This window comes from Miniopterus natalensis, chromosome 10 (assembly GCF_054644295.1).
Source record: "Miniopterus natalensis isolate mMinNat1 chromosome 10, mMinNat1.hap1, whole genome shotgun sequence".
In the NCBI taxonomy this organism is placed as follows: Eukaryota; Metazoa; Chordata; class Mammalia; order Chiroptera; family Miniopteridae; genus Miniopterus; species Miniopterus natalensis.
The window spans coordinates 66,070,667-66,084,936 of NC_142090.1; the positions used below are offsets into that span (position 1 = coordinate 66,070,667).

General features: G+C 36.8%; 2 protein-coding genes across 3 annotated transcripts; both read left to right on the forward strand.

Annotated features, from left to right (window-relative positions):
- Positions 1-591: 591 nt before the first annotated feature.
- On the forward strand, positions 592-4,819 carry LOC107541696 (taste receptor type 2 member 2-like). 2 transcript variants are annotated; one of them, XM_087821417.1, is made up of 2 exons: positions 592-607; positions 3,927-4,819. In XM_087821417.1, exons 1-2 carry the CDS (start codon positions 592-594, stop codon positions 4,817-4,819), a joined length of 909 nt encoding a protein of 302 aa, XP_087677543.1. The 2 variants fall into 2 exon arrangements, with proteins under 2 accessions (XP_087677543.1, XP_016074318.2); XM_016218832.2 differs by lacking the exon at positions 592-607 and having other exon boundaries at positions 3,908-4,819.
- Positions 4,820-9,017: 4,198 nt separating this feature from the next.
- On the forward strand, positions 9,018-10,635 carry C10H7orf78 (chromosome 10 C7orf78 homolog). The gene is given in 3 exon segments (XM_087820873.1): positions 9,018-9,046; positions 9,756-9,924; positions 10,531-10,635. Coding segments are annotated over 3 exon segments (303 nt in total).
- Positions 10,636-14,270: the final 3,635 nt, after the last annotated feature.

A 14,270-nucleotide genomic window follows, 5' to 3' on the forward strand; every position in this document is an offset into this window, starting at 1 on the left:
TTTACTGTAGTTGATTTCTAATTTCATGCCATGGTGATCTGAGATGCTTGATCTGATTTCAATCTTCTTGAACTTGTAGAGACTGGTTTTGTGTCCTAACATGTGGTCTATCTTTGAGAATGACCCATGTGCACTTGAGAGGAATGTATATTCTGCAGCTTTGGGGTGAAATGTCCTATAAATATCAATTAGTTGACTTTTTGTCTGGAAGATCTATCCAGTGAAGTCAGTGGGGTGTTAAAGACCATGACTATGACTGTATTGCTGTTGCTCTCTCCCTTAAAGTCCTTAAGTTTATTAATGATAGGTTCTTATTTATTGCCATTTTGATTCTTTATGCTTATGTTTCTCTCTCTATTTCTTCTTCTTATTACAGCAGTCCCTTTAACATTTCTTGCAATGCTTCTATTTCTACTTCTAATTACAGCAGTTCCTTTAACATTTCCTGCAATGCTGGTTTGGTGGTGATAAACTCCTTTAGCCTTTTTTGTCTGGGAAGCTCATTATTTCACCATCTATTTTGACTGATAGGCTTGCTGGATAGAGTAATCTTGGTTTCAGATCCTTGTTTTGCATTACCTTGAATACTTCATGCCATTCCCTTCTGGCCTGTAGAATTTTTGATGAGAAGTCAGCTGACAGCCTTACGGGAGCTCCTTTGTAGGTAACAGATTCCTTTCCTCTAGCTGCCTTTAATATTCTCTCTTTGTATTGAATTCTTGGCAGTTTAATTATGATGTGTCTGGGCATGGGCCTCTTTGGATTCTTCTTGCTTGGAACACTCTGTGCCTCCTGAACTTGTGTGACTTCACTAGGTTAGGGAAGTTTTCTGCCATTATTTCTTCAAACAGGTTCTCTAACTCTTGCTTACTTTCTACCTCCTCTGTTACTCCTATGAGGCGAATATTGTTACATTTCATGTTGTCCCACAGCTCCCTTAGACTCTCCTCCTGTTTTTCAATTGTTTTTTCTTTTTGGATCTCTGAATGAGTGATTTTTTTCTACCCTGACTTCTAATTTGCTGATCTGATCCTCAGCTGCTGCCTGTGGAGCCCAGCCAGCCCTCTTGTACCTACACACTTCCTACCAGTCTCTATGTGGTCTCCACTTTTCCTCCTTGGTTATGAGGGTGCTCTTCAGCTTGTTCTCAGTTGCAGTTGATTATTCAGGATGGTTTTTCTACATTTTAGTTGTAATTCCAGTTTGGCCCCGGGAGAGTGTCAGTGTAGCTTCCACTCAGTCCACCACCATCTTTAGAGAAATTAACCTTGATTACAATTAATTTGTTAATTTTTTGGCTATTAAGAGTTTTATATATTGGTCCATCTTTTAATGCCATAGCTTATCATAGAAAATTGAGAGAATGGACTATAGAAAAGGAATAATGGGGAATTAAGAATTCAATATGGCTGTGATCTCCTCAAATACTGGGTATCATGGTAAAGATATTTGAAATATTAAAAAATCCATATTGCTATACTGGAATAGGATATACATATTTTGGACATATTCATATATTCTTTACAAAAGTATAGGCAAAAGTGGTGAACATTTCTCATAATAAAAATATTACCCTAATGGTCAGCATACGTTCCAAGATTTTTGGTCTAACATTACACAATTAACAATGTGTCATGTAAATATACACTGTCTGGAGGCCCTGGGTGGGTAGCTCATTTAGTTAAAGCATCATCCCGAAATGCTTTAATGTTTTGGGTTCGATCCCCAGTCAGGGCACACACAAGAAGCAACCAATGAATGCGTAAATAAGTGAAACAACAAATTGATCTCTCTATCTCACACACATCAATTAAAAATCTTATATATATACTGGCTGGCTATGTATATGCTAAGTTATTGTCCATCATTTGTTTAAGCATCTTTAATTTAACAAGCTCATTCAGGGAAACACAATCTAACATAATATTAATTAAAATAGAATATTTTGAAAAATGAAACACTGTGATTAAATGAAGTTTTATTTTAACTAAGAACCAGGATCTGTAGTGGTCTTCAGTATTTGAAAACTCAGTTTTCAAATCCTTTTAAATGCCATCATTCAATTTATATATAACCTAGTCTCAGAGAGGTAGTTTGGAACACTAAGCTGTAAACTGTCCAAATCCCATTTTCTTTTCCCTCACCTCAGGATCATGACACTGGTCTATAGAGTTTGGAATGAAGCTTGAGTTTGGAATGGAGTTTGAGATGAAACTTCTTTACCTTTACCTAGAATGGGAATAGCTTCCTGGAGGCCTTGAGGGAAAGGTCCACTCACTGGGCAAAGTCATGTTTTATAGATAAGGAAGATTGTAAGCCCAGAAACCAAAGACAAAACTGATATGCAGATCTCAAAACAAGCATTTTAGAAGAGCTAGAGATGGGATAAATCTTGCTGCATGTTGGTTAGCTGTGATGTGTAGAAGATGAGCGGAAGGGTGATAAGTCTGGCAGGGAAATGTCACATAGGGAGCACTGACATTGTTTTTTATGGGCTAGTGAATATACACTCTATGGATGACTCTGGGAGGCTTTAAGAACCATGAACAGTGGGTGGCAAGTCAAATTCTTTGCTTTTTTCTATTTTCAATACTCTTCCAATCTTATTTCTTATTGAAAGTATTTAAACTGTTGAAAATATTTCTAAATAGAGTCATTATTTTCTTGCTGGGGTAAACACAGTATTAAGACAGACATTTAATAATATTAATAGTTAACATTTGTTGCATGCTTAGTGTGACCTTGCCACTGAGCTAAGCACATTGAGCACCATATCTTATTTATGAAGCAGTAATGATTTATTTACATTTTACCTATGATGTGACTAAAGTTCATCAAGGTTATGTGGACATTTCTTTGAAGTAGGGTAAGCTCATTGTAACACATAGGTAATTGTGCCCTCTGCTGGTGGTTAGAAGTTTCTGTACCATCTACCTTTTGATATGATGCTCTTCAGCATGAGCATTAGATAGTGTCAGCATGGGGATTAATTATGCACTACTTTCATCACTGGTTTGCTGATTCTCAGATCAGAATTATATCAAAAGGGCTTTAAAATTATAGAAGATCTCTTAGGGGAATGAAAGATTCTTATACAAACTTAGTTCCTAGAAAATGATTTTCAAGTTTGGAGAAGAAATTATCTTTGGTGAGGCTTGAAAGAGGGAAAGGAGAAATTTTATTAAAGTATCTTGGAATTATTATTATTTTAAATATGTATTTATTGATTTCAGAGTGAGGAAGGGAGAGGGAAAGAGAGAGATAGAAACATCAATGATGAGAGAGTCCTCATTGATCAGCTGCCTCCTGCATGCCCCCGACTGGGAATCGAGCCCGCAATCCGAGTATGTGCCCTGACTGGGAATCGAACTGTGATCTCCTGGATCCTAGGTCAATGCTTAACTGCTGAGCCACGCCCAGCCAGGCTCTTGGAATTATTATCAGGAAAAAAGTGTACTGAGTTTGGATACTTGTGGCAATAACAGGAAATAGTTGTCTGTCCCAAGGATATAGCCTTTGCCATTAGGGAAAAAAAAAAATAAAAGGAAAAAAATAATAGTAAACTAAGTAAAACATTTATAATCATATTTTTAGCAAAACTGACTAAGAGTGAGAACTGAATCATAACAATGTGGCAATCTTTCCTAGGATGTAATCAGAAGACCTAACCATCATTCAAATCTTTGGATTTGCATTTCATCCCCACAGTTCACTTGAAGGGCCTTAGATTCAAAAAGTCTCCCTCTGATGTTCTACCTCAGGGGAAATGTCCAGTGTAAGACTCTACTTAAGATCCAGGAGTTGGCAGGAGATTGGCTTTCTCAGTATATGTCCCCATCTGCAAGATCCCCTGGAGGAGGTATGTAACACCACCCACAAGGAAAAGCTAAGATTTGTGGTAGGAGACATGGCCTCCTCCTTATCAGCTATTCCTCATGCTATCATCATGGCAGCAGAATTTATTACAGGGATTACAGTAAATGGATTTCTGATCGTCATCGGCTGTAAAGAATTGATCAAAAGCAGAGAGCTAGCGCCAATGCAACTCACTTTAATATGTATTGGGATGTCTAGATTTGGTCTACTTATGGTGTTAATGGTACAAAGTTTTTTCTCTGTGTTCTTTCCACTCCTTTATGCGGAAACAATTTACGGTGCAGAGATAATGTTCCTCTGGATGTTTTTTAGCTCTGTCAGTCTCTGGTTTGCCACCTGCCTTTCTGTATTTTACTGCTTCAAGTTAATAGGCTTCACCCAGCCCTGTTTTCTTTGGCTGAAATTCAGGCTCGCAAAGTTAATGCCTTGGCTGCTCCTGGGAAGCCTGCTGGCCTCGCTGAGCATGGCAGCTCTGTGTATCGAGGTAGACTACCCTAAAAACTTGGAGGTTGGTGTCCCCGGGAATGCCACACTCAGGACGTCTAAAGTCAAGATAAAGCAAATCAATGACGTGCTTCTTGTCAACTTGTCACTGCTATTTCCTCTAGGCGTGTTTGTGATGTGCACTTTTATGCTGCTTGTGTCTCTCTACAAGCACACTCATCGGATGCAAAACGGACCTCATGCTGCCAGAAGCGCCAGCACGGAAGTCCACATAAACGCCTTAAGAACAGTGCTAACATTCTTTCTCTTCTTTATTTCTTATTTCGCTGCCTTCATGGCAAATATGACATTCGTAGCTCCCCACGGAACTCAGTTCTACTTTGTGCTGAAGGACATAATGGCAGCCTATCCCTCCGGCCATTCCGTTATAATAATCTTCAGTAATTCGAAATTCCAGCAGCCATTCAGGAGACTTCTCTGCCTCAAAAAGAACCGATGAAAAGGAGGACCAATGTAAAACATTTCGTTATGTTCTTGACATGGAGTCAATGGACTTGTGTTTTGTTTTGTTTGCTTTATATGGATTTTGTGTGCTCTCTACCGGGCAATTTCCTGTGCATCTCCCACTCCAGGACATGTGAAGCACTAATTTTGATGTTGGATGGATAAGATATCTCTCTTTCTAAGGCTCATGTACTTTAAAATATTATGATAGTAGCACATTTAAAGAACTAGTACTTGCATTGGGATGCTACAGATCAGAATAAAATACTAAGACTTCGTTTGGCTGACCAGTGTAGTTCTGTTACATCTTCCTAGGTCATTGAGAATATTCTAATTTGACGAGAAAAGTCACACTGATTTAGTCTAACACTTGGAATAATATAATAAATTGGCTATTTGTTACACATAACAATTTTTCAAAGAGATTCATGATTGTAATTACTGTTAAAATGCAAAGTATGTGTTGAAAGAGTACGTCAAGGCAATGCACACAGGTTGCTGTCTTACTGGATATACAGGTTACTGTCTTAAGTGCTTTTGATTTGCTACTAGTTCAGGTTGGTGAATGCTAAGAGCTGTGTATATGCATATATCCATACACAATCCAGGGTCTCCATTTTTTACAAGATGGAGAAATATTTTTCAACCCCCTGCATTATTAAACTCATGCCCAAAGAGAATTGAGGGGGGTTGCTGGCAATGAAGTCCTGGCGGGAAAACATTCAATTGATGTCCTAACCCTTTAACTGGTGTCTTAATTCCTCCCAACTGAGAATGTTCTCTGGCACATGGAAGCAGCAAATGGCTTAAAGATCTAAGGGGAAGATTTGGAAAACTGTTGCTAAATTTGAATGGGTGCTGCTCTTTAAGGATCTTGCCTTGGGAAAGAAAATTTTTTTACAGTATCTTACATCTAAGGATATCTATTTGAATCTGTAAAATTCTCATTGGCTCTTTAAAAAAAAAAGAGATGTGTAGTTATTTTAATTGTAAATAAATTGTAATTAAAGTGGATTAGAAGTGGCCAAATGAAAAACAAAAACAAAAAACAAAACGAGATGTGTGTGTGTATATGAGCACATGTATGTGTAAACTTTTTTTTTTTTTTTACTTTACAAAATATTTTCACACAAAATTGTTTAGTTTATCCTCAGAACACTCTGTAAAGTAGATAGTGGAATCATCTCACTTGAAAAAGTCAGATTTTTCTTTTTATTATTCTTAATAGCAATTTTATATTCTGAAAACCTTGACAACAAATGCATTCAGCCTATGACCTTTGACATTCTGTGACCTTTTCTCTATTTGTCCCTAAAAGGTCAATTAAGAAATATTTCACAAATCTCTAGTACTTGGTCAAATTATTCATTTTATATTTTATTTTATTTAACATTTGGTTTACTGAAAGTCTGAAGTAATCTAAACATAGGTGCCCCAACTTACATTTTAGTATCACTGTATATGCATATTAAGTGTATATGTGTGTGGGTATAATTTACTGCTTATGGGGAGCATGCCACATATATACTTTATACTACCTTTTCATTTAAATTACATAAATAGATACAACATTGGCTTTTGAGAAAGAATCATGCACCTCTATGGAGAGAGAGGGAGAAAGAGGTATCAGCATAAAGATAGGTTAATTTTATTTCCAGAACTGTTAAGAAATTGAGTAAGCTCAACTCTACTGTCATTTCCATGAGGAAAAAGCATAATAGAATTGAACACTGGAGTAACCAGCACCAACAAATTCATCTTTGTGTCTGTTTATAAACTGGAATGAAACCCTAAGTAATGCACTGCCACCTAGTGGCAAACTTTCACTTTAAATGAAAAATAATGCTGAAAGCAATCAAAAGTTTACAGCCATTAGGGAACTTGCTTCAGGAAAATTTATACCCAATTAGAAAAAATATGAGAGAAAAAGAAGCTAATACTCAGGCCATAGGAAATTTTATATCAAGTGAGAAGACAAAACTAACCCAAATCAAACAAACAAACTCTAAAGAAAAAACAAAAATAAAATTATAACTTTAGGAGATAGCTGGGAAATTTGAATTATATTTAAATACTCAATGGATTAATGTTCATTTTTTAGATGTCATAGTGATGCTGTGCTTATGCTTCAAAAATAAAAGCATTTTTATCTCTTAGGGGAAACCTAAAGTAATTTTTTGATAAAATGATGCTCCATCAACATCTGAGGAATGGAGGGAGATATGTTAGAGGTATATTTGAAGAATTTGGGCTAGAAATCGATCATTTTTTATGCTAGGTGATAGTTACATGGGATTCATCACACAGTTCTCAGTGAATATATCCTATACTTAGACTTGTGATTCAACACATAAATATGACTCTTAGTAAGTAAAGAGAAAAGCAATAGGACTCATAATACAAAAAAAATAGCTAGAGAAAAGAATAAATTTATTCCCATGGGAAAAGATAAGAAAGCAGATAAGAGTGCGGCCTCTGGGATCAGATTATCCCTGTTCTCTTACTCTCAAACAATTTCGCACAAGTTATTAAGCCTCTTTCCTTATTTATAATATGGGATAGCAGTACTACATATTTTATATGGTTATTTTAAGTAATAAATGAAACAAATGTATACAAAGTGCTTACAACAGGGTCTGGAATATTGAAGTGTTCAATGAATGTTACCCTCTGATGAGCTATTAGGATAAATTGCAAAAACCAGAAAACTTCAGTCCTAACCCTCTTTACTTATTCAGGGCATTTAGCCACTTCTATTCATAGTAAAGAAAAATGTTAGCTTTTGGAGATGTCATCAAATGTCATTGGTTTAGTTCAACATTTCACTAGATACAGTTAGAATTACAGACTTGAGTTGAATTAATTTTCTTGGAAGCAGTATAATATAAATTGTACAACCACTAGGGGTCAGTGTTGTTACAAATTGAACTTCAACTGAAAAAAGTTTTGAAACATACTTGGCCTCACATTTTATTTAATTACAGAATAAAACCTAGCATTTATAGAGTTTCGTTCTTTGTGACTTTTAATATTTTCCCATTGGCTTGTGGCAAGACTTGGAATTACTCAATGAGAAGAGAACCCTGTTTAAATTCTGTTTGAAATGCCAAGGAACTCTTTTGAGAGCAGTACTTCGTGATGTTTTCTTTGATTAGTTTCTGAAAGTGCACAAATTCCCTTCCCATTCAAGCTATTGGAATATTTGTTATTTTAAATCATATAAAACAACTCTCTTTTATAGCTTACTAAAAACAATCAGCAATTATTGTTTTCTAGGCTCAGCAAATTATTTTAGCTTTGTTTAACATTTTTATGTCCCTGAACTAAGTTCAGCTCCAGAAATATAATATGTAACTCTGTGTGCATTTAAGCTTAAATTGCTAAATTTTGAATAGATTGCTTTATTTTCATCTTGCTTAAAATATCATTTCTGATTTATTTCCAAAGAATAAATGAACTACTGCTCTTCACAATAAAATGGTTTGTACAGTATCTTGAATCTTAGATTACTTTCTTTCAAATTTTCATATGCAAATTTTCAGTACTACAGCAAAATCCTCAAAGTTGCATTTTGCCAATTAAATATTTGTTATTTGGAAAACTCAAATTCCAAATACAATAGGAAACAGTATTTATTAGTAACAGTACAATCTTCTTTTTATATATCTAGTACCAATGTAATTTTCCAAGCTTTGTGACAACTTATGAAAGAGAACTTTTGAATGAAAATTTAAGTCATGACACTAAGTACAGGTAAGTGATTATCATCAAGTTATTAATAAGGTAAAAAATAAACTTTCTGCATTATATTTTGATAGTAATACTTATACTCCCATAATACTAAAAAGGTGTATTTTTACTTACCATCTTTAATAATATAGTAACTTTTTAACTGCCCAGTTAGTTGACAATAATCCATTTGCTTTATTACCCACACTTTTACTTTATTACTGAAAGTTAAGTTTGTAATTCAATGTATCATGTGGAGAGAACTGATAGAGTTTGCACTTAGAGTATAGACTCTGGAAGAAAGCTGTGTAGCTTTGAATCTTGGCTTCATTGCCCCCCATTGTCTAACTGAATATCTCTTGGTTTTCCCATCTGTAAATGGTACTGATAATAACTGAATTTACACCATAGAATTATTGTGAGCATTAAATCTGTTCTACCATATGTAAAGCATATAGTCAATTATGTATAAAAAGCACATGTCTGGTACATGGTAAATATACACACACCATTATTATTATTATTATGGCACCATTTGTACAGTGTTTATTTGGAGTTAATTTGTATTATCCAACATTCCTTATTTTGATAAGGTTGAACAATACAAGCAAGCTATATTTATATATTATATTTATAAAACAATAAGATGTTGACAGTGGTTGTCCCTGGATGGTGGGATAATAGTTGAATTTTATTTCCTTCTTTTCAAAATAATAAGGAAATAGATTTATAATTGTAAAATTTAGATAATTCATTTGCAAATGATGTACACATTTTAGCATGGATTATATTTATAAAAGTCTTGTCCAAGTGTGTAAAAAATGTATCACATCAGCTTCCCTTAAAGGCGTTATGTGTAAGTCACTATGGAAGATAATGCCAAGGATATTTTATAAGACCCAGTCTCTCATCTCAAGGAACATCTAAGTAAAATATAAGGTAGAATGCAGAATATGCTATTAAGGCCACAAGGCACTATTGAGAAGTTTTAAAAAGAGGTTTCCAGGGAAATAAAAGACGGTGGGATTTGGCTTGGAGTTTGAAAAAGAAGGAAAACATTTATTTCAGCAGAAAGACTAGGCATATTTTATTTAGATTTGCACTTATAAATTGTTCAGCAATTTATTGCTCCTGGGTCTTGATCTTCAAAATGATACTGTATTCTGAGACACATCGTGAGCAAGACTCATGTAATTGCTAAGTTTCTCACTTGTCTTCATATCTCTAGTACATGGGTGCTAGTTGCTGAAAGATGATAAACAGAACAGTTTTACGGAAAGATTGATCACCTACAAGCCTCGTGAATGCACTTGGGATTCAAAAGTAATTCTACCAAAAGCCCCTTGACCCATTAAATCTGCTTCATACACAGTGAGTTTGACTGTCTCTACAGCTGTTGGGAACTGTTTCCAGCAGAGACATTTAACGATTGATATTTTTTTATTGGCTTGTGGTGGGATGATTGTTAATGACTGCTTTAATGCAGGAGTTTTTAATTTTGTTGTCAGTGTATATAGGGAAAGATATTCCTTTCGTTAAAAATAAAGCATGCAGATCTCTGCTTTTCCTTAACACGCAAGTAGCGGATTATCTAGAATTTTGGATTTTCTTTGCTTATTATAAAGATACTAGTTGGTATGGTGGATTGAGACCTGAGTATTGTGAGGTATTTCCTCCAAATTTCCTCCCACGTCATTTGGAGCGTCCCATTTTGAGTCAATTGCACTCCAGTGAGAAGGCCTGAAAGGAAGGCTCTGTCATACACTCATAAAAATATATTGAAAAAGGTACTTTTACCGTAGCTCAAATGCTACCCTGGACAAATACGGCTGCTTTGTAGCCCTGTATGTCCAACCAGAACAAAGCATGCATTTGGCAGATAGAGCAAGCTTTTAAACAAAGATTATTAAATAGCAATTTAAAAAAGATAAACAACAACTAAAGCCAATGCATGTTTGCTTTCACTAACTTCCTAAGAGACACAGAAGGCCAGGAGGTGCCTGTAGTGCACTGACGGATACTGTGGATGAGTTTACCAAGATGCGCAAGAGTAGAGGGGAACATTTTCAGATCTGTTGCTGAACGCTTCTAATAACTCTTTATAATTACTACGCAAACGACTGGTCTCAATAATATGTTCTTTACCCTATAAAAGCTCTACAACCGCAGGAACTATAAATAACGTACTTGCATGGTGCTTAAACCATTTTCAGTGGAGCCAGAAAGAATCCAGTCCCTTGATTAGGTCATTATTATCTTTTCCTGGGTTTCAGTGGAGTTCTGGAAAATGACCAGTGACATGTCACAGCTCCAGGTGTGGCAGACAGGGCTGGTGTGCCTGTGTCCCTCAGTCTTTGTCTGGCCAGAGCGTTTCTGCCTAACTTCCTCTCCTTGCCCAGGGCTCGCTCTGGCTGCTGGCGCTGCCCACGGGTCAGAAGTGCTGAGGTTTAACGTCACCCAGCAACCGCCCTGAGTGTTCTACGGTGTCCCCCAGGGCTCCCCAAGAGGGTTAAGCTCCAGTTCCACCTCCTTGGCTTTTTTCCTTTCCGGTCTCACTTGCTCTCATCCTTACCTCCGTTTGGGGGTTCACCTCTGGTTTTGCTGGAATACTTGTGTCTGCTTCTAGAGAAGCCTAAATCAAGACACCAGGAGGTAGTATAATTATCTTAGAGAAGGCAGGAAGCCGGGCTTTGTGTCCCAGCCTTGCCACATGATCTTGGGCAGATTACTTAACCACCCTCCCTCAGTTCTTCACCTGTAAACTGGGGATGACGGGCACCATCCTAGGCACACATGGGGAGTTCTGAGTCGCAACAGGCCTTGTAACTTCTCTTACCTGTCTTTAGTCACTGGCCCATGTCATCTATGGGAAGGGGGTGGAAGGGCAAATTAACATAGTGGACAGAGTTTGGGTTTGGGGTTTGGTTGAAATGTATTTAAATTCTAACCAAGCTACCTATAACTGTGTTGTTTTGGACGATTTGCTTAAGTTTTCTGAATCAATCATTCTCAGGTTTTTAAGAGAATTAAATGGAACAGTATCTATAAATTGCTGCAAAGTCCCTTATATAGTCTGGATTCACTTATTATTGTTGTTGTTGTTGTTGATGATAATATAAAGATATGGCTTTGCATGACCATGAAAAAGTTACTTGATTTTCTGGGGCTCAGTTTTCTCTTCTATAAAATGGCAATAATTATAGTACCAACTTCACAGAGTTGTTCTGAGAAGTCAAAAGTTTATATTTGTAAAACACTTGGAACATAGCACATGCCACTTAGTAACTGCTATATTTTATGAATAAAAATTCAAAAGCTATACATTTTCCGTGTACAAAAAAAAGTTTATGCAATGTCCAGGGACTAGCCAAGTCAAGAGTTGACTGAAAGGTGTGTGTGTGTGTGTGTGTGTGTGTGAGTGAGAGAGAGAGAGAGAGAGAGAGTTCATTTTAATTTGATAAGATTAATCTATGGATTTGTGTAAATGAGGGGAATCCAGGGAGTGAACTTTCAGCAGACAGCTCTCTAAGAACCAAACTACAGATAAATCCATAAAAAAAGGAGATAGATGGCCAGAAAACTGTCTTCAAATGGGCAGAAATTCATTTTGTATTTACAATTGGTAGGTATGAAGTCAGTGCACCCATGACTTAGGGTGCAGACTTAGCCTCACAAAGTTTACAGCACGGTTATTTCAAATTGTGAAGATCCTGCTATGCATATGAGAAAATCTTGATTGCTACAGTAATACCAGGGGCTTCTCTAGAGGCAACATTGTCCTTGAGCTTAGTAATTGGGGCTCACCCTAACTACAAAGGAAATGACACGGCTCTCCATTACCAAGAGTCTTAAAGGCAGTTTCTGGAAATCATGGACTACTGCTGACTATAGCACAATGAAGTTTGCTATATGCAGCCACATGGATGAGAGAGAGAGGGAGAGGGAGAGAGAGGGGGAGGGAGGAGGGGGAGGGGGGAAGAGAAAAAAAGGAAGCCTCATTTATTCTAAAATAAAACTTGAACCTCACAGCTCCTTTGCTCTCCTCAACAAAAGTCTGCCCTGCAGCTCAGGGACTTACAATGGGAAAGGAAGCACGGCCTTCGTTGTTTCCCTTTCTGCACAGTTGGGCATAAACCGGTGACTGCAGCGCTCCTCAGCGCCCTTCGACCCTCCTGCTGGGGGGGAGTGGTTCAGCGGCCTGAGATGTGATCTCTTTAGGAGCCCTTGGTTTTTGCATCCTTTATTTGTCTTTTACCAACCCAACTCAGCAACGTGCAATCACTTTCACAGGCATAGCTTCACTCTGTCCAGAGCACACGATGTCTAGTTAGCTGTTATTATTATCATCATCGTCATGATTATTGTTACAATTTTATAAACTAGAAGACTAAAGTCCTCATTAGGAATTTCTTGTTCAGAGCGCTTATTCAAGATGTGGACCCCAAACACAATACGCTGCAGATCCCAGTGGCACACGCATATTTGTTGATAAATAACCAAAAAAAAATTTGGCTTGGCTGACGGAGTAGAGTTCCCATTTCATGTCATAGTTGGAGTCCTGCTCCACAATTCCCTTTTGTTCTCATGCAGCTATGAGCCTGATTTTAGATGGGCATCTCTGTAATGAGATAAGAGGACTGAGCATATGACATCTAGCATTTCCAGTCAAGCTTCTGGGTCCGGGAACGACATATATCAGGTAGGCCTTGGCCTTTATAGAGGTCGATTCAGGAAATTCTCATCTCACATTTCTTTTTTGTTCATTTAGATAGCTGATGGGCCAAAACGACATAGGGCTTCCTGAAATCGCTCTTGAATGTTTATCTTCTGTGCGTTTCCTTACGAAAACATAGATGGATTTGGGCATGGTCCTGGATTTTAGGGAAATATGCACTCTCCCAGAAGCACAAAAAAGTTCTAGAACAACAAACTTTTCAAACTAAAGTTGCCTAAATTGAAATTCCCTTGTTGTCACAGCGATGAGAATACTGTCATCAGGGTTTTGATTTAGTTTGTGAAAATTAGGTCTTTCAACTATGAGTGGAAATACTGACAAAACCTGTCCTTTCCCTTAATGCCCAGAGTCACAGGGATGCTCTAGCCTCAGGCTAAGCTAAGAAGCAGATAAACAGGAATGAGGCTCACTCACCTTGACCACCAAGCTTCGCTGGGGCAGGCGCCACAAACTGTTTGCATCCTTCACAGTAAAAAGGGGAATTCATTACATACGGCAGTATATTCCCTTAGAAGACGAATATTATACGATTTGGGGGATATAGTTGGTTAAAGGTAAAAAAAATGTTGACATAAAAAAAAAAAAGTATGCAAATAGGGCACTTTTCCTGGAGGACATTCCAAAGACAAAAAGGAGGAAAGTTTAATTTGTGGTACAGCATCATTTCTTAAGGTTTAAATTGTTCCCAGAAGTAGATTCCTTTTCAGAAATCTTGGGATAGTGTTTATTTCTCAAAAAAATCCAAAAGTTATACATATAAACTTTATGTTTATATTTATAAGGTGACATGAACTAAAACAATCAACATTTATTTTTTATGTTTATGGCACATTGAATTAAAATCTGAATCTTTATTTTTTAAATTTTTTTCCAATACACTTTTTGAAGTTTATTTGAGATACTCGAATATATTAAAAGAGAGAAGATCACCAACTGAGACAAAATATGCCCTTGATGAATAGGCTTGGAGAATTTATAGTTC